The following is a 23220-nucleotide window of genomic DNA, read 5'->3' as shown; positions in this document are numbered from 1 at the left end:
GGTGGGAGAGAAGGGATTATGAGCCCCTCAGGTCACTGTAGGCAGATGTCGGCCCCACATGCCCAGCTCCCAGCAGAAGGGCAGGGGCACCAATGTGGGGTCACTAGGCACAGCCTCAGGCTTCAGCTCAGTTGATGCTGGGGGAGGGGCAGGACTCTGGCTGGCACTGGGTTGGAGTGGCCCAACAGGGCCTGTGTCTGTGCAGCTTCTGGTGCAATGCCCCCTCCCACGCCCGTCAATGCCTAGTGCTCCAGTGTGGCACATTGCTCCCCCACCAGGGGGCATCACGCACCTCACTGGCTCTCCAGCCCTTCGCGCTCCCCACGTGCCCCCAATCCACTTGGCACCTTGCACTGGCCCACCTGCCTCACGCCCCAGCTCTGCTCCTCTGGATTGGCAGGGCTGGGGTCTGTGGAGCAGCATGCATTGGTGTTAGTGCAGCAGGAGAGCAGCCCAAGGACCAGCCCCTTCCCCTGTGCCAGGCCCCCCCCCCCAGGCTATGTGTTTCTCATTGCTACAGAGATGGGTCTGACTGCTGAGCTTGCAGCACTGCACCCAGCTCAGTGGTACCACCATGGCTTCACTGACCTAGATCCCTGCATCCCTCGGCATGGGGCACATTAGCCTTGTGTGGGCAGCCCTCGCTGCCACTCCCTCCCTAGTCCAGTTAAGGCAACCAGGCCAGATCTGGCAGTGCTGGGACCTCAGAGGAGCCGTTTCCAACACCATGTTGTGCCCTAGCTAGGCACAGCAGCAGTGCCCACAAGCAACAGGATACCCCCTGCCAGCCCAGGGAGCCTAGGCCGTGCCAGTGCCTGATACGTGGGCACCACCATCAAGCAGCAATGCAGCTGCAAGCAAAGCCGTCTCTCAGCACCTCTGGGCAGCGAAGCTCTGCAGGTGTGAACAAGGCTGGAGATGGTACTAAAGGCCAGCTCCTTCCAGCCATTAGGCTGTGAGTTCATAGCGGCAGGTGGCAGAGGGGGTCTGGAGGCGACCTGCAGGGTGGCTTTGGGGCTCCCTTTGGCAGCCGGGGGGGGGGGCGGGTGCTGCTATGGCAGAGGGCAGGGCGGTGTTTGCATGAGCTAATGATACCTGGCCAGACACAGCTGGTGGTGTTGGCAGGAGGAGACCTGAGGGGACCCTGGGCTGGGGAAGATGCAGGAAGGGGCTCTGAGCCCAGAAGCTGGACCATGCTGGGCTGAAACAAGGGGAGTCAGTGGAGCGGGGGAGATGACGCGGTCAGGCCAGGCGCAAGGCTGGGTTTTGTGGATGTTGGCGAGACCCCAGGAGGAGGATGCAGCAGTCAAGGGTGGGAGGCGGACAGGGAGGTTTGGCTCACTGGGCCAACAGAGACAGGCAGCCTTGCAGAAAGCAGAACAGCAACCAGGGCACCAGCCAACCACTGGGGTGAGCAATCCCCATCCCGTGCTGTGCTGCAGCATGAAGACAGGCTACCAGCCTCGCTGGCCAATGCGGGCTGAGCCATTCTAGGATAGTCCCTGAAGGAGGGCGAAGGGGGAGGAAAGGAACTAGTAAGGGCAGGCCAGAACTCCACTTGCTCATGTCATCCTGGGATTGTGCACAGAGGGGACCCTCCTAGGAACAAACACTCCCAGATGGGAATGGGGAGTCAGCGAGAACCACTGCTGGTGACAAAAGGCCCGGTGGGAAATCATTGTTGCAACCTGCAGTCTCTTCCTCAGCTGTTGGCAGGGGAGGCGGGTCGGCGAGAGAAAAACAGGCTACGACTGGACGGCCACATACTTCCAAAACAATTGTTGAATCTTTATTGACGTTCTGAATGCAATGACCTGTTTTTTACTCTTAAGGAAAATAAACATCTTTTAGAAACAGCTTGTTACACACAATCTTCAGTGTGAAGCAATATACTAATAAGTACACTAGTCTTAACATTTACAGTCTTCATATATATTATATATATGTATATGTATACATATATATACACTATATAATGAGGCAATATATAATACACACGATTTACCATTTTACAGTCATATGTACAAGATGCCACCAAAAATAGCCAGGATTTCAGGCAATGGTGCCAGGGACGCAGATAAGTTTTTTTTCTCGTGGTCCGTGGCAAGCTTCTGAAACAACAGACATTTCTTGGCCAGCAAACATTGAGGGCGAGGTGAGTGGTGGTGAGATGGCTAGCCAAGCGTGGCAGCATGAAACGCGCACACTACTACCAACAGACAAGTTACAATGGGTGAATTGCCTTTGCTTGAGAAGGGGCCCAGATTCTTGTCTGGCGCAATGGAACAACTGCTTAGGTTGTCGGGGATATGCCGGCGGGGGGAGGGAGGGGGAGTTGTTGCTCACATCCAACCATGTGTGATTCCCCGAGCGTGATGTTAAACAGCCATCAGTTCTCTCTCTCTCTATATATATACGTAAGTAGAACCTCAGCGTTACAAATGCAGCGGGAATGGAGTTATTCATAATTCTGAAAGGTTCGTAACTAGGAACAAAACGTTATGGTGATTCTTTCAAATGTTTACAACTGAACATTGACTGAAGAGAGCTTTGAACCTTTACTATGCAGAGGAAAAATGCTGCTTTCCATGTAGTAGTTGACGTTTAACACAGTCCTGCACTGGATTTGCTTTTGTTTGGTTTTGGTTTTGGTCTCAGCTACTGCCTGATTGTGTAATTTCAGTTCCAAATGAGGGGTGTGCTTGCCTGGGCAGTTCGTAACTCTGGTGTTCGTAACGCTGAGGTTCTACGGCAAGTTATATTCAGATGGGCTTATTCTTTCGGGTGTATGGCAGCATGGCCAATCTTCAGTAATGATGCCATCCAACACACTCGGCAAATACCAACCCAAACTGCTACCTTTGACCCCTTTAAACGGTGCGTACGGCTCTAGTTCGTCTCTACGTTGCTGACTATCGTGGATTGGATTTTGGAAATCTCCCGTAGGTCGTCTCATTGGTGTCAACAGGCCAACACATCCATGGGCTGGGCGGGTCTAGTTCTGCACTAGTGGGCTGTTTCCATCCCATTTAGCCCAATCCATTTACTATCCCTCCAGCCTCGGGGATGGAGGCAGCATGCGGGAACAATGAATGGGCTGGGACATCATGGAGTGAATCAGCTAAGTGGCAAAGGGGCCAGGTCACGGTTACACAAGTGTCTCTGCAACCAGCAAAGCTGGAGAACCAGACATGGGGCGCCTGTATGTTGGTTTCATGGAGGGGAGTGTGTGTGCATAGGGGAAGGAGCTGGTAAATTCCCACAGCTCTAAATGGTTGCTGGCTGCTCTCCGAGGGCAATTCTAACAAGGGGCGCTGGAAGATTGCCTGGTTAGGCATCTGTGAGTTCAGGACTCACTAGTTTTAAAAAAAGGATGGGAACAAAGCTAGAACTGCTTCCAGCCCGACCCGCCTCCAGCTGGAGCCCAGTTAGCCAGCCCCAGGGGTCAAACCAGCAATGAGAGAGGGCACTTCAGACCCCATCACCTCTCCTGTCACATAGGCCTGTTTCTAAGAGCACGCTTTCAAGTGGGAAGTGATGCCAGTGGCTGTTTGGGCTGGCTCAGGCTACAGCTTCTCAGCGACTGAACTGTCTGCTCCGCACGGTGGCTGCCAGCTCATCACAGGGTACGGTGAGGGAGTGCCCTTCACCCACCTGAACTCCCACCAATGTCGGGGCACAAAGGGTGGCTGTTGAGCAGCACAGAGCAGACGAGCTACAGCCTTGCTGAGGTGAAAAATGCTGGGGGGTCTGAATGGCCCAGAAGTCCAGTTTCCAGCACATCGGAGAGATGGGAGCTTGACCCAGATGTGACCCCCAGGGCAGGGTGCTGGGTGAGTGTAAGTGGCCTCTCAGCCGCATACTGAGCCAGGCCAGCCCTGCGGAGAGGGTGAGATCTGACAAATCCCTGCCCAGCAGGGTGACTAGGACAAGTGCCAAAATCTACATCTGCTCCTTAGAACCCAGCTGCCAGCCAGGCACCTTGGTCACTTTGTGGTTCCTGGTTATGACAACGGTGCACTCTTATCTAGCCCAAGCAGCGGGGAAAGCGCAGCCGTACAGCTCACCAGCGCACATGGCGGGGGAGGAGGGAGAGATTGGGACTCTTGCATGGCACACAGCAGCAGCAGGCAGCACTGGGTACAGAGGGAAGAATGGCGTGCTGGGTTGCTGAAGCCAGCAGCCAGGGCAGGGTCCAGACTGATCTAATGGCTAAGTATTGCTTGTCACTCCCTGCCTGAGCTGTTGCGGGTGCACACAATGCTCCCCCTAGAGTAGCACACACCAGTACACAAGTCCGGTCCAAAGGGAGAGGGAGTAGGGGCAAGAGGGAGGCGCTGAAGACCCAGAGACAATGCAGGGAGGCAGGGTTGAGATCAAACTCCTTTTTCCCATCCTGAAGCTCAGCCCAGCCTTCAGTGTGGCTGCAGCAGGGGAACCTCCGAGGGCCAAAATCGCGTTTCCGTATCCCCATGCACACACCAACTGCCACCCCCCAGCGTCTCCCGCAGCAGCCTCTGCCAGTCGCCCCCCGCCTGCCCACATGCACCCCCCGCCCCTCGGGCTCGCAGCAGGGGACCGGGGCTGAAAATGAAAAACCAAACCAAAAGAGCAAAGTGTTGTTTCAAATATCAGGCCATTTTTTTTCTCATGTCGAGCACATATATACAGACAGACACCATGAGGTTTGCTGAAGGCAACATCTCAGATCAGATCAGAGTGAGATATGGAGGACTGGAAAGCTCTCATTGTCCAGCTGTTCCAGAGTAAGACAACATCATCAGTAACCCTTTTACACTGTACCCCCTCCCTCGCCCCGCCCCCATCCCACCCCACCCCACCCCTGTGCAGCTAATGTAGTTCTGAAACACAGTCTGTGTTTGCCATGGGTTTTGTTATTTGCATCATCTGGGACCGGGTCAGAAAAGCCACCGTCCATGCGCCGCCTTCGTTCTCTGGTCAAGGGAGTCCCACCGCAGCAGGTGTACCCAGAATCCACTTCAAAGGGAGGTGCTGAAAATGCTCCAGGACGGGATTTACCTGGGGCCTTGTCCCAGGTGAAAGATGTTACTATCAGTGTCAGTTACAGGTCCTAAAGGGGAGAGGAGGAAAAACCTGGAACTGGATTTCTTTGCCCACTGGCTCCGGGGTAGAGTTCAGAGGGGGAAGGAGAAAAACGTGGAACTGCTTTTATGTGCCCACCTGGAATGGCTCTGGATAGAGTTCCAAGAAGACCCTGGAGCTGGATCTCCGTGCCCATCCGGAACGGCTCTGGTAGAGTGTTACGGGGAGCAGAAGGGAAGAAGTAGAACCTGGAACTGGCCTGTATTCTGGGTGCTCCCCCGTCCCAGGTAAACACTATTGCCCAGGGGAATGGACGCAGATGGGTACATTCTGCACTTTCGTCCTTGCCTTTCCCTGTGGGATCTTGTCGTTGGCAGCCACCGCTGAGACAAGCACCAAGGGGTGACCTGGGCCTGGCGGAGGGGCGACTTCCCGGCAAATGGATTATAACGGCTGCCTCTGCAAAAGAAGTCGAACAGGTTAATGGATCGGCAGTGAAAGGGTTAACTTGCTGCTCTGGGGGGCCCACCCCCTGCGAGGAGTGAATGGTGTCGCCTTCCCCCTGAGCTGGCTGAATGCCAGGCCTGGCTTTGCCAGCACACGGGGAACAGGGTGGCATGAGGCAGCTGGAGCCACCTTGAGGATGCCCTGGGTTCACCCTGCAGCTGGCACTGCTCACCTGCGCCGGGCACAGGGCAAAATAACATCAAAATAACAGCTGTATCTGCAGCCAGTCAGCTCGACAGAGAGAACGGCCACCACCGGGGGGCAGGAAGACACATCTCTCAGCAACCTGCCCTCCTCTGGCTTGTCCCTTTGGATTCAGTGCATTGCTAGCCATCTGGTGGCTTGCGGGTATCCTGCCCTCCCCAAAGTCTTCCAGAGAAAGGGATGCGTGCACCTCCCCCCACTGCTGTCCTGTCCTTCCCACGCTGGGACAGGTGTCCTCTTCGCCATTGGTCCTGCACCAGAGGAACTGCCCTGCACGGCCTGTCCCTCCAGCCTCAACTATACACTCTGCAACTTCAGCTTAACAAATCCGCTAGTGGGAGCCCATTCGTCTACGGGGTGCTGTGCATTCCCCCTGGGCCCACAGCCCCTGGCTTCCCTCCCTGGACATCAGCCCGGAGCAGCTACCAGACACATCTGCACATTTCTTCCCACTCATCAGACCAGCTGGTGATAACCTGCCCAGTCTTGTCCCGACCGGATTACAAATGACAGCTGGGCCTGGCTCAACCCACCCCCCGCCCCGATCCAAACACTCAACTCCCAAGCTTAGTCTGGATCCGGGCTGTGCAGCCCCGACCTCCCGTCTGATTGCCTATAATAAGGTGCATGTGCTGGGGAAGGAGAGAGGCAGGAAGTGCTTTTAGCGCTGATTAAATTATCGGGCCCCCCCACCCCCTGGTCAGCATTTGGAACTGAGTTCCTGAAGGAAGACAAAGCCCTTTAGTCCCAGCCCTTCTCCTGTTGCTTTGTGGGGAGGTGGTGGCAGCAGCAGTGACACTCCTCCCCCCCGCCTCTTCCTCTCCAACACTCTGGCTTCAACCTCACTTTGTTCCCTGCCTGCTTACACCAGGCAAACGGCTCAGGCCGCCCATGGAGCAGGAACCTAGAGGCAGCTTGACTCCGTCTCTCGGGAGCTGGAAGGGAAATCAGGGGGTGCGTTTCCCCAGGAGGGCAACAGACGTCTGGGACGAGTTGCCAGAGGCTGAAGCCAACAGAGCAAGGTGTATAAAGAGGCTTCAGAGGGAGCTGAAATTTGGGGGCAGGAGTGGAGGGCGACAGAGTGCAGAGGTGGCTTGGAGGCCAGGCGGGATGGACAGGCCGTTGGGTTTGATTCCTGCTCCGTAGCGCTGGCCATGAGCTGAGCCCCTGGGCTAGGAGGATGGCAGTGGGGTTACCCCAGCCAACCTCCACTTCCCTCAGCCTGTTGGGAGCTGTGCAGGGGAACCCACAAAATTGCCAGGGCTGTGGCCAGGAAAGCCAGGAGAGGACAGATTCCTGGGTGGGGGGCTCTGGACTCACCTTATGTTTGGGACATTTCAGAGAGAAGTTCTCTTCAGTTAATAAGCAACCTGTGAACAGAAAGCAGAGTCCTACTTTAGAGGGTGCGGGTGAGGCAGCCATGTCCCCCCACCCAGCCTCTCACAACCACCCACCAATAGCTTGCGGGCTGAGTGCTCTGAGCTGGGGGCGCTGGTGGAGCTGTGAAGCCTTCTCCCTACTCCTGCTGATTTCCCCTTTGCCACAGGCATTGTCCTGCAGTGGCCTGAATGGGACTCACTCTAGTGTCCATAATGGCTCCTCCTCCAGCAGCCAGAGGGGCCGCTCCTGGCTGATGGGAAGCCCAACGGCTAGAGCCCAGCAGGGGCCGTGCCAGGCCCCCCGCGGCTAACCCAGGACCCCTCACCCTCGACCTGCAGCACCCACAGAGCTCTGCCTCAGCTCCTCAGCCTGGACCTGCTCTTAAAGCCCCGGGACTGCGCTGGGCTCTGCTCTGCTCTGCTCCCCCAGTCCCGCCACTGCCCCTCGGCCCCAAACTTTGGTCTCTCCTGCCAAGCACACTTCGTTGCACTAAGTGAGCAACGGGGTTTGCTGGGGCCACGTTTCTGCCAAAGGGCTAAGCTGAGACTGGCCATATGTATGCCCCTGGGGGCTTGAGCGGGATTTGACGCAGGCCATCCAGAGGGTAGAGTCTAGGGAGATCTTGCTCGGTGGAGCCGGTCCTGCCCCATCCCAACCTGACACGTGCCTGGGTGACTGCTGAGGGAGCTGGCGCTAGCTGGGAATAGGGCTGGCAGCAAATCCAGGCCTCTCCTCTCCAAAAGAAAGCTCCCAGTACCAGTGGATGTCTGCGAGGCTGACAGTACGGCAGCACAAGCTGTGAAAGAGGCTGGGGCTGTTCACAGCCTCCGCCGGCTTGACAGCTCCCCGCCACCCGGTGAGGCCGCCAGGAGGAAGGGACACAGAGAGACAGGGGATGGGGAATAACGCTTGTGGCTGCTTTGATTCGAAACCACTTTCCCAACACCAGGCCCAACCGTGTGACTCCTGCGGAGATCTACAGGGCTGACTCTGGCCCCTTTACTTTAACTGCTTACTGCCCACAACATCTCTGTGCGGTGGGGTCCTCGCCCCCATGGATAAACTGAGGCGCTGCGGATGGCAGGGATGGGATCAGAAGTGCCCCCCTCAGCCCAGCACCCCACACTGCTCGCTTCCTTTCACTCTCACCCTGCATTCCTTCTTGCCTTTCTCACCCTGCCTTTCTGCATCGAACCCTCTTCTCCCAGCAGCCTCCAGGACTGGGGCTGGGTGAGCTCTTTATAGCACCCCAATGGGCATCTTGCTGCCTGCGACAAATCTGTGATATGGCAACAAACTCCATCATACTGCAATGCCCTTCCCTCCACAAGTCCCTCAGCTGGGATGAAATCCTCCCTGAAATCTGTGGGACGCAGAGTGAAGCTCCAAGATGGGCTGTGGCAAAGTGCCCAATGGTGCCATGCTGAAATTACCTTTAAGACTGGGTCAGTGGTTTTTGACTGCCACATAAATACCGTCCCATCTCTCTAGAGCACATGCATGGCAAACTGACACTCAGTAGTAACAAAATCGATTGCAAGGGCGTGCAGAGAATAACACACTTGGTCCTGGCCTGTTAAAAAGGCTTTTCCCTTCTCTGGAGCCTTCCGGATACAGATCACCAGTAACTCTGGTACCATGAACAAATGGGAAGTACCATTATACCCTTTCACAGCTAAAACCCAGTGAGATCGAGTAACTTGCCCAAGGACATGCAACAAGTCTACGGCAGAGGCAGGCGTAGAATGCAGAAGACCTGACTCCCAGCCCCTCTGTTCTAACCACATAGTGCCACCCTGTGAATGATCATGAATAGGACATAATACAAACTAATTAGACCAGCTGTGGTTCCTGTGAAGTGGGGACTAGGCCTGGAATAAGAGGCACACTGGTCAGAACTGGCAGGGCACTGGCAGACCGGCTGAGGGAACTCAGGCCTGGCATGAGTGGCAGAGGGCTGGGTCTGAAGTGCATTGGGAAGCACAGACAAAGCTGGGTGCAATGCGCTGGTGCCTCTCATTTATGAACCCCCAAATCCCATGAAGTGTTAACGCTCAGAAAGGGGGTCTCCGAGCCAGCTGCAATGGAGGCTTATGCCCCATCTTGTATAACTCTCTTCATGCACAGGACTCGGGAATCGCGCTAGGAGCAACTGAACTCTGGGGAGCAGGAAGTTGAGGTCCTTCAAGCCCTCTTGACACAAATCCCTCCTCTCCTAAGCGAGCCTTACCTGTGTCAATGGCACATGCGTAATGATAGGTTTGGACACATCCCTTGTGGCAGCACCCAACGGTTGCTCCTGCTTGTTGGCAACTAGAGCATCTCTTTAAATCCACCAGTGAGGCAGGGGGGAAAAGGAGAGAAAGAATCCAGTGAGGTCCAGTGAAGTAAATCCCAGATACAAGAACTAGCTAGTCCCCTGGCAGCCATGGAAAGGCCAGGAAAAGCTGCCACCTTCACATCCCCACCAGGTTCAGATTTATCCCGTTCGTTCCTCAGTCTCACAAAGCCTGGTTGGGCCCTACTAGCATTACCAAACTCATTCACTTCCTCATGACAGTGCGGTGCAACCCTTACTGCGGATTTGGCAACAGAGCATGTTTCCATTGCTCCCAATGACTTCAGTGGGCATATGGCTGGTCCCTGGAATAGCACTCCTGCCCCCTTCCTAGCTCCTCCAGTACAGGAACTCTGTTCCAGTTACCACTTTTCCCCACACAACCACTAACAAGTGAGCTATCCAGTGGACATAGCCTTTAACCTGTCCTCTCCAAGGCCTACCACTGGGTTTTGTTAACCACCCCTTTTCCATTGACTGGAACCAGAATTGCAGGCCAAAGAACACCGTAACCAGACCCAAATTTGAATGCTCAGAGGCTGTGGCAACCCTTTATGTTCTAAAAGGGCATTAGCCCAGTGGGGTGCTGGGATGGTGTGGGACTAATGCAACCTGACTGTGTGTCAGGGCAGGCAACTCCTCTTCCTGCAGTGGCATAAAAGGCTCTTCCGGTGACTGCCCAATGAACTCGCTTGATCTATAATAACGGTCAAAATACTCTACCCTTCCTGGTGCCTTCCACCAGAGGACCTCAAAGCGGTTCTCAAATATTCATTAATCCTCACAATCCCCTTGTGGGCTAGGTAACAGTCATCCTCTCCATTTTAGGGAGGCACCCACAGGTGGCGTGATCTGTCTAAGGCCACCCAGTGAATCAGGGGCAGAGCTGGGTCTAGAATCCCAGCTCTTCATGCGCTCCTGTCTCCAGCTCACCCTGCACTGCGTGCAAAACATGTATGGATTTTGGGTGTGCTCCTCTTTCTGGGAACACAAGCTGTCCCTTACAAGGCCTGGAACAACTCAGAGTCTGCGTACGCTGCACAGCATCAAACGGCCGTGCTGGAGAACACCCAGCCAGGGACCTGCAGGTAGAAGGGGCAGGATAGAGAGGGCACCTTGCACTGTGCTACCTGCAGAGGCCCAGAGGGAAGGATGCAAGTGGAACATAGCCCAGAAGGGGAAGATGAAAACTCTGGAACTGTGGGGAACTGACTGTTCGATCCACCCTCCTCATGCTAACTGATCTCAGTTCCTAGCCATGACATGGGGTTCGCTGCCTTAGCATATCCTTCGGCCATATCCGCTCACTCACGCCAGCCTGCTCTACAGCAGAGCTTGAGAGCAGAACTGGCCCTTTGCTTCTCTGCTGTCCTGAGACTCAGCAACTCCAAGGTACATCACTTATAACAGTACAAGTGTGAGGTGCAGGCGAATGGCGGTCCAAGACAAGGGATGGCTGAGCAAGCTCTACAGAGCCACCCCTTCAGGGGCTTTGCAGCTGGGGATAGAGGGCGAATGGATGTTTAAAATGTTCCAACCCTGATTAATTCATAAAGCTATTTAAATACTAGTACTGACATGCTGTAAAAACACAGCAGAACGCTTTATAATATGCCATTATCTGCACCCAGCGATACCTCTCTACACTCTGAGGGCCAGATCCTCGGCCGTAATCAATCAGGTGAGCTTCGCTGAAGCTAATGGAGCTATGCCGAGTGACACCAGCTGAGGATCTGGCTCTGATTGGCTCTCCTTTGCCCAGCAGGTTCTGATGATGAATTATTACCAGTTCAGTGGCCCCACTGCTGAGCATGGTGCTTCAGAGACACGGAAGAGGGTGCAGAAGAGATCTCTGCCTGGAGAAGCTAATAATCACTCTGCTTTTGAGCTTGTTTATTCGGCTTGTGGAACAGTGTGTGTACAAATGAGAAAACACACTTATGCACAGGTCTAAATGCACCCAACAGTGTAAATGGTTCAGGCCGAGGGACATTTGTAAGAACAGTCCAATGTGGCATATCCACTGACAGCTCAAACTACTTGGTGTTTTGGGGCACAGCTCTCCCTTCGGTAAAACCATGGATTTATAGACTTTCAGCTGAACAAGGGCCATTATGATCTTCTAGTCTGACTTCGTGCATAGCCCAGACCAGATAATGTCACCCACTGTCCCCTGCATCCAATTTTGGCGGAGCTAGAGGTTTTTTTTAGAAAAACATCAAGTCTCGATTGAAAGGCTTGGCACCTTGGAGAAGCCATCACATTCCCTAGGTAAATTGTCCCAGTGGTTAATTATCCTCACGCTGTGTCTTACTTGCACTAGAACTTTTTGGTGCAGAAAAGCAAAAGGGTAGAAGTGAAGGAAGAAGGGTCCCTTTGCCCTCTACTCTGCCCGTCACTGTGGAATCTGGCCAGGCAGCTTCTGTTCCTTCATCCCATTTCCCCTTCCCCTTCTGTCCCTGTTCCTAGCTAGCATTGCACCTCTGAGACACCCGCCAAGCCAGCTGTGGTAAAAGTGGACCAGTTTGCTTCCAGCGGATCTCAGAGTCCCCACGGGTGATGGATCACCACAATTTTATGGGAACCTGGAGGGTCACCTTCCCGCACAAAGGAAGTTTAATTTGAGGCCAAAATAGGCAACATGAGTGGGATTTTCAAAGGAGCACATGTCTCACCGAAAGTCAATGGGACTTGTGCAAATACAGCACTTGGGTGCTTTTGAGAATCTCGCCCCTTGCTTTCAGTTTCTGCCCGGGCCTGATGCGTGGTTACAGGATACCTGTCACCAGACAAACCCCATCTATGCCTGTGCATTATTTTTAATATTCTGGGAGCAACATTTCTTAAGACAATTGGCAGGTTTTCATTGTTGCTCCTCAGGCTTTTTATTAACGCACCGTTAAGCCTGGCTGTCTAACTGCACCTGTGGTGCTGCTGTTTACTGTGTGTGCAACAGCACCGGAACCGCATGGGGGGCAAGGGCAGAGTGGTATGGGAGCTGTTCTGTTGCCCACCGCGCATCCACAAAGAGCTCAGGCACCCGGGGAAAGTAACTAGAGTCGTGGAGGCTGGCGAGGTGAAGGTGAACGTGCTAAGGTGCCATTTGGAGCCAGTCGACAGCAGCAGGTAAGGATCACGTGTCTGACTCAAAATGAGGTAGGTATTGGCTCTTCCTAATAAGACTCGGCTGGTGCATGTTTAAATCCCATTTTCCTTCCACCTTCCTCTTCTATTTATTAACAGTGTGTGAAGTCTGGGGATGCCAAGGAAAGCTCAGCACAGGGCCAAACCCTGCAGTCTTTACCCAGGCTGACTTCCCAGTGGAGCTGGCAGGATGTGGCCCCAAATGAATACTAAAGACACATGGTTGCTCATTAATTGGTGTTCCGGTTTCCAATGGCTTCCCACCAGGGGGCACGTGGCGTTTCGCTGGTGAAAAGGGCCCTGTGGGGGGATTTAATTGCCCTACTTGAAAGTTGGCTGTGTGCTGTTGGGACGGGGAGACAACGGGCTCTATTTGGGACGAGCATCGAATGCCCAGAAGAACAGGAACATGTCATGGGGCTCAGTGCAGTGGTAACTGGGTGAAAATGCTCTGGCCTGCGAGATACAGATGATCTAATGGTGCTGCCTGGCCTTAACATTCTATGAGCCTCTGACAGCCTCCCGCTAGCCCAGTCCAATATCAGAAAGGGTCTGCACAGGCCAAACCCCATATTTGCGTATGGACGTTGTGCTGCATGTCTGTCTAGCTGCCCAACTGCAAAGGCGGATGCAGTCTCTACGGGCAGGTTCAGAGAGGCTCTTTGGGAATCTGGCACTACGCACTGCTGGCGTTACCTGTTTGCTCCTGCATTCAAACGGGGGGCACCCAGCACAGGGGCATTCAGGAGGATGCCCTGCCTAGGCAAGGTGCTAGCTATCCGGAGGGCCTAATCGTGTAAGGTGCAGTGCACCCTTTGCTCCAGCTGAGGGGGCTCGACACCTTGCAGGATGCAACTGCGAGGCACCCGGGGTTGGAAATCCGAGCCTGCCTCTCAGGCAGCCCCATGCACACTGGAATTCCTTTCCTAGGATGGCCTCCTAAAGGGCGACACCTCAACTCCCCAGCCAGTGACTGCAAAGAATGTGGTTAGACTTGTTTGGAGGATACAGTCCTTATGTCTTATGGTAAGGCTCCTCTCCCTCCCCTCCCAAACGCCCCACGCACAATCACAGCTGTGGGTTTGACCTGCCCTCTCTGATCTGGGCGATCCCAGACTTTTGCTAACGGGAGGCAGGTGTGTAGGGCTGGTGAGCGGGTGTGCATGTTTCAAATGGCCCTTTAGCCTAAGGAGAGGCTCTTACCACTTCAGCAGCCACTTTTATCGCCTCCTGTAGCCCATACAGCTTCCCTGCAACCAGGTAAACCCCAGCGGTCCATACAGCACAGGCTTCGTGAACCCAGTGCTCCTGCGTGTCTCCCACTGACTCCTGAGACGGGGACTCGGCTTTGTTGCACTCGTGCCGTCTGGGCTTCTCTGCCGCCTCCTCTCCCTCTGTCCTCTCATCACAGCAGTAACAGCTTTGTAGTTTCCTAAACATCCCCCTGGAACTCGACCGGAGAGCGCTCTGTTTCGCTGAGTCAGCGGCACTGTCCAGCCTTGGCGGCTTTCCACTGATTGTACTCGTTGTACAATTATTATCTGTCGTTTTGAGTGTTCTCTCTGCCGGCGAAGGCACGGGAGCCTCTTCGCTTGGCCCCTCCACTTTAATCTTTTCTTTCAGCCTCGATTTCTTTTTCGGCAGGCAGTGCTCTGGGTAATATGGACCACAGAGGTCCCCAAGGTCTTTGTAATTGGCTGGGTTCCGGCAGAGGCAGCAGACCAGACAGGCTGCGTTGAGGGCCTTGGACACCACTGGGCCCAGGTGCATTGTGGAAGATAAAGGCAGCGCCGCCTTGGGCTGCAGGGAGGCCCCACCAGGAAGCAGGGCCTGGGCCGAGGACGAAGGCTGTTGCTCCTTGCGGAGCCTGGCCTCCTCCCCGGCTGAGTTGATGACTGTGCAGGTGGTGGTGAACTCGTTGTGCTTTTCCACCCGCACGTAGGGGGAGAAGGGCGGTGCTCGGCTGTCCGTCCGCAGCCGCTTGCACGAGATGTACTTGAGCCTGATTTCAGGCTCCGTGGGGTTAAGCAGAGGGGCCTGCTGCTGCCGCCGCCGCTTCGCCCTGCTTTTACACCTGGAGGCCACGTTCTTGGCCTTGCTATGGGTGTGCCGTTTCCTTTGTCTCTTGGAGTAGCCGTTGTAGTTGGAGTGGTTCGCTCGCTGCTTCTGGGCCCGGGTTTGGGTCTGGGAGCTTCTCCCCTCGGGGGGTTCCTTCTTGGCAAAGTCTTTGTCCTCGGTCTTTGGCTTCTTCCCGTCCCTTTGTCCGTCGTCCCCGTTCCCCAGCGCATCCCCCGCACCTGCCCGCTCTCTGGCCGTCAGGAGCAGAGCAGGGGCGAGATGCGCACGCCTGTCCAATGGGTTTTTGGCCACGCTGAAGGCTGCTGCTTTCCCTTTTCGGTTCCTCTTCTTGGGCAGCAGGCTGATGCTCTTTGCAGCCATGCTGCTGCTGTTGTACTGCACTGTCTCAGGAGATGAATAGGCCTCACCCTTGAAACAGTCAGAGGACAGTTTCTTACTGTTCATTAGTTTTCCTTTTAAGGATCTGTTGTTCGAATTTCTGCATAATTGCTCTGCTACTGAAGCGGCAGGAGCCTTTTGTGCCATGCCCTGGTTTAATGGCCCCGCTTCTCCCACCGCTGGGGTTACACTTGCATTCTTTAAGGCCTGCTCCTTCTCTGCGCCAGCAGGGCTCAGAGGATTACTGTGTGCAGTAGCGGTGACAGCGGCCGTTTTGCATGCAAACTTCTTTAAATTCGGCGAGGTGATCTTCTGCACAATGGCCTCCAGCTTGAGGCCCCTGCCTTTCCTCGGGGGTAGCACTTTTGTCTTCATGGCCCCCTGAAATGCTGCCCGAGAGGTGATTTTAATACAGACGTTGGGGGGTTCTTTAGCTGGAGGGGGCATCAAGGCCGCTTCGCAGGAGCTCTTTGTGGGCAGTTTAGCTCTTGCCTTTTTGGTTGATGGCATCCTTTTAAAGAGATTGGGGGAGGCTTCGGCCTTCTCCTCTTTTGTGCTGCTGCTGCTGCTCCTTAAAACTAAATTTCTCTTTTTGGTAGGGATAGGAGACACGAAGGTGGATTTTCTCTTCAGCGAATGCAGCGGCCGCTCAGACATTTTGCTGCTCATTCCGGGCCCGGATTTGGGGAGTTTCATTCTTTTGCCCACCTTCCCTTCTTTGTGTGGCCCCCCTTGGGGTGTGATCTTGAAGGTGGGGGGTAGATGGTTGTTTGAAAGGAGCTTCTTGGGTGTTTTACAGTTTTTGATCCTGACCTCTGCTGTTCTCTTCTCCCTTCTCCTTTTTGTATAGACCTCCTGTGTCTTGGTCCTAGATCGCAGGATCATGGATCTCTGGTCCTTCACCTCTGCATCGTGGGGCTCCAGGCCTTTAGCATTCTGGCCAATAAAGTCCTCGTTCTGCACCAAGTTTGGGACCAGGAGAGAAAGGGGATCGCTGGGATTTTGGACAACTTTTGGGGCTGGTCTTCCGGTGCGTTTCCTGGCTTTGAAAGCAACTCTCTGCTTCATGCCACATACTGGTTTCTTCCCTAACTTTTCTTGTTGGGCCAAGACCTTCAGTCCTTCCAGTGGGGCTGGCATCCTGGGCTCGCTCAAGGCAGTGAAAGAGCGGGTACACATCCGAGCTGGCAAGCCTTCATTTGGAAACCTAGGAGTCTGGCCATGGGCATTTTTGCTTGTTGTTTCCATCGGGCCATCTGGCCCTACACATGTGTTGGCCACCATGCCAGCTGCCTGGATGTCTTTGAATAGGCTTGGTACTGGTTTTCTGGATTCCTCTCCTTCTGACAACCTGGAATGAACTCTCTTGCTGCGAAGAGTCTTGCCCCTCGAGATTGATTCTGATTTTACCAGCAAATTTTCCGGTAGCATTTGCTTCTTTACCTTGACCAACAAGGTTGTTTCGGTCTCTGTCTTCTCCTGGAGGACACTTTCACCTACCGTGGTGTCCTCCTCAGGTTTAATGTGAGGCAGGGAAGATTCAAACCAACTTTTCACCTTGGTTTCAGTGCCGACTGCCGGGCCTAAGAGGATAACAGACTGTCCAGACAAACGAGAAGAGGGACCTGAATTTTCTTTCTCCACTGCGCTTACAGTTTCTTCTGCTGATACCGGCACATCCTTGGAGGAGAGCACTGCAGCATTCTCAGGAGGTTTAGGCGGAGATGTATCATAGATCACAGACTTCTGCTCTGAACTAGCCAGCTCACACAGAGATGAATATTCTTCTGGTTCCAAATCAGACTCCTTCAGATCTGGAGATGATATCATCGGGATTTCACTGAAGTCTCCACCTGAACAGCAGTGCCTGGTATCCTCCAACCACCTCTCACTATCTGCTTTGGTGGCCTCATCATACGTCAAAGTGTCTTCCTCTTCCTCCCCCATCTGCTGCTGGCTGAAGTCCTCGGCTTGCTCATTCTTGGCTGGCTGTTCGCCGTCACATATATCCATGCAGCAGGCATTTTTTTTCTCTTCGCAAGACCCGGCCAATTTGCTGTGGAACAAACCCTTAGAAAGATCTGACGATTGCAGGCATGGCCCAAGCTCCTTCCACCTCAGGCATGATTCACTGATGCTTTCATCTGGCCAGTCAAAAGACTCCATGGCGTTTTCAGAATCCACTGAGTTGGCCGTGGTGTTTGAATAGCAGCTGTAACTGGCGGCCCCAGAACTCGAAGTAGCAGCTGGGATATTGGGTTTGGAATTATATGCCAGGGAACCGGTGACTTTAAGAGCATTCTTTGTTTCAGTTGTTGTAAACTCCACCTGGGCATTCTCATAAACCTCTTCACTGAAATCTTTACTGTTGTTTCCACCAGAGGCTTTGTCCAATTTCAGGGGTTCAGTGTGGGTACCCGAGTTGCCTTGGTTGGACCAGGTGCTCTTAACCATTGAGTCCAGACACGTTCTGTGATTTTCTACATGGAAAGGGGATTTGGCGGAGTCTTTGTTTAAAGCAGGGGAGTTGGCCCAGGCTTTGTCTGCCTTCTCGTTGATAGCGTCCTGCAGCACAATGATTTCGGAAGCCAGTTCCTCCTGAGACAGCGTACTCAGGAGCAGCCTCGGGCACTCCCTTTCATTGGTCATGTACTTGGTGAATGTTTCCAAGGGCAGGCTAGCATGAATACTCTGGAAAGAATCATCGGACTTTGTGGACATGTCGTCTGGAGAAGTTACCGAGCAAGTAGAGACCGACTCAGGCTTGGCCTTGGAGTTGCTGTTGACCCTCGCTGGACTGCGGCTTTGACCGCAATAAAGGAAGTTTCTCTCTAGCTGATCTTCAGACCCGCTCAGATAATCGGCATCCTGAGCTTCAGCATGTACTGACTGAGGGGTGCTAAGCGGGTCCGACAGGGGGGTCCCTACCTGCTCGGCAGAGTACGTGCTACTCTCTGGACTGCAGTGTTGGCCTTTTAGCTGTTCTGGTGTCCTGGGAGGGTTTTTGATGCCTTTTTTCTGGGGCACTGCTGATTTTGAAAGGAGAAGCTGCTGGACGGTGTTGGAAATATTCTCAACTTGTGAGGTGAGCGCAGTTAGACTTTGCAAACTGAGATCAGACAGAAGATTTTCAGGGATCTTCTCCTTCTGCAAGTTTTTGCAGTTCCCAGACTGAGCATCTGGACTCGTCCCATCTGTTGGAGAAGGATTCAATAAAGGCATGAAATGGCTGTGGTCAGTGATGCCAGCAGGGAAAGACCCTGTGTTGAGAGATTGCTGGCTGTATTGGAAATTCTCCAGGTTTGGCATCAGAGGGGACGGAGTGGAGCTATAGGATGGAGATCTACCAACAGAACGAGCTGGAGAATGACTTGAGCTAGGACTAAATGTCTGGTAATATTGCTCTGGGGTCCTCACTGGGGCATCAGTCTGGCAATAGGTCTGGCCTGGCTGGTTATAATGTTGGTACTTTGCTAGGTTTTGATAGTGAAGCGTTTCCTGGGCATGATGCCTTCCTTGCAAGGGCTGCTGCTGCTGCTGTTGCTGCTGTGGTTGCTGCTGCTGGTCGTAGCTAATTCGGTTTGCCTGATAGCCATGCAGGTTCTGTACTCGCTGCCCAGAGGCTAGGTTAGCAGCCCCTCCAAGAGGCCGCTCGTGCTGTTGGCTGGAGGGTGCGGTGCAGCTTTTATATGAGTGAGCTGCCTGGCTCCCTCCTGGGACAGAGGAGTACGTTGAAGATGCTGGGAACTGGGACTGGGAGTGCTGGGTAAAGTGGCCGGTCTGGGAAAAGGACATGGGTGAGGAGACGTCATTTTGGATCTTCTGCCTTTGCAGCTTGGGATATGTCAAGGCAGGTGGCTGCGGCGGCTGCTGCGGCAGGTGCAAGGAATGAGTTCGGAATGGAAGCTGAGCCGTTTGCTCATGGTACTGCCTGCTACCGGCGGGAGCCGGGCTCTTTTTCATCAAGTTTTCCTCATACTTTGCCACTCCTCCGGCTAAGGATTGTTGCTGAGCTCCCCAGGGCTGCAGGCTCTCCTCGCCAGAATAGCGGGCCGGGTACGGGCTATTCTCTTGGACTGCATAATTCGAAAAGGCCGGCCGGCCTTGCAGCTGCTGGCCAGGCAATTGCTTATTTCCCCTGTGATATTTCTCCACAGCGCTGTTCTCGTATCCTGGGTAAGGCAGCTGCTGCTGACTGTAGTACTCTTTCGCCACCAGCCTCTGACGCTCGCAGTTCGGCCCTGCCTGACTTTGATGCCTGTAATTCTCCAGGCGTGATGTATCTTGTGAAGTCTGCTGGTAGTTCTGCTGGTTGCCATGGAAACCACACCTTTCTCGAAAGGACTGCATGGCTCGAGCTTGTTATCTGTGAAGAGAGAGAGAGAGAGGATTCAAATGAACCATTTTCTTTTACCTTGGGTTTGGAAAGGATGGGGGTCTGTGTGTTATTTTATTGTTTGTTTGTTTAAAAGCCGGTGCGAGATTTTGGAGATTTGTGCCTGTATTGCAGCTGTTGGTTTGCAATGCAGGCCTCCCGACTGTGCGCTACAGTCAGACCTCCTCCTCCCGCCCCTCAGCCTTAAAAGGGAAACAAAACAAAAACTCCAATGACAATTCCTTTCCCCTCTTCTTTCTCTCTTACCAGCTGCAGTCTATTGACACCCTCTGGTTCAGGAACACTGAGCCCATCCTGCCAGCCCCAGCATCCCTGTGGGCTCAGATCTGCCAAGGACGGCAACCAATGCAGGCGGCGTCTGGATGTGGCTTGAATGGTGTTAGGTTGCTCAGCGTTTCACACACCTGTTTTCTCATCCCTCTCTGCCCCTCGAGTGCTGGCAATCACTTAGCAAAATGATCCTCCCTCCTTTCCCCACATCCTCCTTGGGATTTCAAGATCCTGCAATTCAGTTACAATGCCTCGGTTTTTTTTAAATTATTAATCATTATTGTTGTGTTATTATTTGACCTATCAGCACTGAGAACAGAAACATGGGCTCTGCTATGGAAAGTCATTTCAACTTCCCAGTTCTGCTTCTCTGCCACCCCCCACCCATCAATAACCTCCTCAATTGGTGTGATACCATCTGGACTCTGTCTGCCCCTTGAAGCAGATGTCTATCGGAAGAGCAGTGAGGCACAGCCATCATAAAACGTCCCTGGTTCCTATCCCCAATTCCGTTAGGAAAGGGCAGTGCCTGCCTCATGGCTTCCATCTTCTAGGAAGACAAACAGATAATGTGCAGTGAGACAATGCGTGCCAACAAAAGGGTAAAGGTGTATCAGCATGGACATTAAGGGCCCAGTCCTGTGAGGTGCTCAGGGCCAATGGGCATAGAAGGGGCGTAGCAAAGAGCAGGCCCTACCAGTGTCTCTCTAACTTGCTTTCCCTGGAGGGGCCCAGGGTGAGGATTTACTGTTGGCTTATCTGCACCCTGCGCAGCACCGGAGTTAACCGAATAGCGCCAGTGGTGTGTGAAATCCCCTTGGTGAGGGATACCACTGCCTCTCCCACCCCAAACCACCTCACAGCTTCCTCTATTGCCTGTTGCTGGGACCAGGCACAGGTATATTCTCACACTGGAAATCACATGCTCTATCCACATAAGAGAAGGATTCTGGTCATGCAGGTTTCCTTCTGACTCTTTCCAGGGGGAGCTAATAAACCCAGTGGGATGTGACCAGAAAGGTCCCTCTCAGGGGATGCGGTCACAGCACAGTTAACCCAGGCTCTTACCTGGGGGTTTAGCCCCAACCCCGTACCATCCACACACCATGTGACCTGGGTTTGGAGGTGCTTTAAACCCAGGCTGCCTGACACAGCTGGGGGTACAGGTGAGAGCGCAGGCTCCAGTTTAGCTTGGGGTGAAACACACTCACTTTGCAGCAAGGATGCATGCAAGAGCAAGAGCTGACAGTCCTCCAATGCCTTCCCACAATTCCCTTCCAGTTCTCCCACAACTGACGGAATGGATTGGGAAAGAATCCTGGAGTGTCTCAGCACAAAGAACGTGGGATACGCCCCACATGGGTGAGTGTAGAGACGGTGAGGGTGCAGGGCCGTGTGGAGGCTCACGTCACCCAGGCTAGACCAACCCTGGTGCCAATTACCTGGGCTAACTGTGCAGTGAAGACGTCCCCTACAACAGGTGAGAAAGTGCTCGTTCTGCAGGCCTGTCCCCAGAGATGAAAGGAGGAGGAGATGGAAAGAAAGAGGAATGCCTTAGCCATGTGCAAATGGGGAGTCCTCCACGTGAGTCATTAGGGTTGGCCTGACTCCCCTGGGAAGCACCTGGAGGGGAAGCATCTCCATTCTTGTTGATTGACTGGCCCTAAACAAAAGCACTGTGAATGCTTGAGGGGCCCATATCCTGGCCAGCCAGCCTGCTTTCCCCACCAGGAGTGGTGACAGAAAGGGCCAGTGCCCCATCCTAGAAGCTGGGGTGGGACACACCATAAGGCCAGCCCAGTTCCTCTTCATACCGCTCCCATTCTCTGAGGAGCAATCTCTCTCTCTCTCTCTCTCCCTTCTGTCCTCTCTCCGTGTTTATTAAGGAAATGACTTTAACACGGGGAACGGCCTCTAGCCCTAGTTCCCCACTTCGATTCCGGCTTTGGTTGGTGCATCTAACACATTACACCAGACACCTGCTGAGAGAGTCAAACCAGAGCTGTGCACAGAGGCAGGAATTTTCTCTCTCTGTTTTTTGACACGGGCGTCTCTCTCTCTCTCTGTGCAGATCTGAGCCGTCATCTACTCCTTTCGCTAAAGACTTCAGGCTGGCTGTTAAAAACAAACCACCCCTACACAGACCCACATGCAGCCCTCCCGACACATGCAAAACACATGCACATACATTAAAACGTGCACGCATGCACCCTCCCACATGCAGTCAGACATGTGTGCACGCCCGATCAAACATGTGTATGCACCCAGACACACAATTTCATTCCAGTCTCGTAACAAGCGCGGACACAAATCCCCATCACAACAGCCCTTGCAGCAAGTAGCCCATGAAACAAAGTTACCCCTGCCCCTTTGCACCTTCTGCAGCACAACCATAAAATTCCCACGTTCCGTGCGGCCCCATCCAGGGAAGGTTGCGCCCCCCTCGTTCCGTTGCATTGGGGGGCGGCATATTTACGAGGCCAGAATGTGCAAAACTCTGTGTGGCTCTAAATGAAGCTGCCTGCACCTTTGCCTGTTGAGCCCTGTCTATCTGCACAAATTACATTTCTGCTTTTATTAGTCCCAGATTGCTCTCATTTCCTGCTGAGTGTCCTGTGGATATCATTAACATTTCAGCACCTTTTATTTATTTATTTTGAAAACCGAAGCCTCCAAAATACATGACCAAAAAAAGCTATTAAAAGCTACTAAGAAAGGTGCCATTGCTAATTTCCCATCCCCTCCAGCACCCCATTATTCCACTCCCCCTCCCCTTGAACGGAATGCTGGCTCTGCTTAATCGAGCTCTTCTGTATTACAGCTGGATTTCCCAATACGCACAAGCAGCTGGATGCGGTTAAAGCATATATCTCGGAGAAAAGACAGTTCGATTAAAATACGGTGAACCTTGTGCTTAAGTCACCCGATGCACAAATCGTGGCTTAACATTCCCCTGTCCCACCAAAGGGGCTAAGGGGGAAGGAATCGCGGAACAAAAGAACACAAATGAAAGAGAGGCCCTGGGGACACGGGGGGGGGGGGGGAGGGAGAAAACGAAAGGGTGGAAAGGGCCCAAAAGCTACACAAGGAAGTGGGTTTGAAAAATGAAAGCAGCTTGAAAAAAACATTGAGCTGTTGCTTTAATGGAAGACGCCTTCCTTTCTCTTTGATTATTAATTATTATTACTTTTCCAAAGAGCCCAGGCAACGCCAGGCTGAGATAATGACACCGTTTGGCTGTGGGGGAAGGAGGGACGTGACATTAGCACAGAGAGAAGGGAATGAACCGGGGGAGATGGCGAGCGAACGATCCAATTAGAATCAAAGCGGGTATGGGTCACGGTGACATTTCCACTGAACTGATCCCCAGGCTGGATGAGGATCCTCACGTGAGGATCTCCGGATTTGTCCCTTACCCGCCAACCTCCAAAAGCAATAGTGTATGAAGCCCCTGGAGCCA

The 23220-nt window shown here is 53.5% G+C and overlaps 1 protein-coding gene across 5 annotated transcripts in view; it reads right to left on the bottom strand.

Annotated features, from left to right (window-relative positions):
• Positions 1 to 4841: 4841 nt before the first annotated feature.
• RAI1 (retinoic acid induced 1) overlaps positions 4842 to 23220 on the bottom strand; it is a 140310-nt gene continuing 121931 nt past the window's right edge. For 4 of the 5 annotated variants that reach the window (XM_030579187.1, XM_030579188.1, XM_030579189.1 and 1 more), the window contains exons 2-5: positions 13841 to 19460; positions 9386 to 9479; positions 7096 to 7145; positions 4842 to 5523 (exon numbers count right to left, since the gene is read on the bottom strand). In XM_030579187.1, coding sequence (XP_030435047.1) covers positions 5509 to 5523; positions 7096 to 7145; positions 9386 to 9479; positions 13841 to 19444 — 5763 coding nt within the window. In that variant the 5' untranslated portion in view covers positions 19445 to 19460 and the 3' untranslated portion in view covers positions 4842 to 5508. The remainder of the gene's footprint in view (positions 5524 to 7095; positions 7146 to 9385; positions 9480 to 13840; positions 19461 to 23220) is intronic. The other variant, XR_004002494.1, reaches the window with a different exon arrangement.

Source organism: Gopherus evgoodei, chromosome 10, assembly GCF_007399415.2.
Source record: "Gopherus evgoodei ecotype Sinaloan lineage chromosome 10, rGopEvg1_v1.p, whole genome shotgun sequence".
Classification (NCBI taxonomy): domain Eukaryota; kingdom Metazoa; phylum Chordata; order Testudines; family Testudinidae; genus Gopherus; species Gopherus evgoodei.
This window is presented reverse-complemented; position numbering and strand designations above follow the sequence as displayed.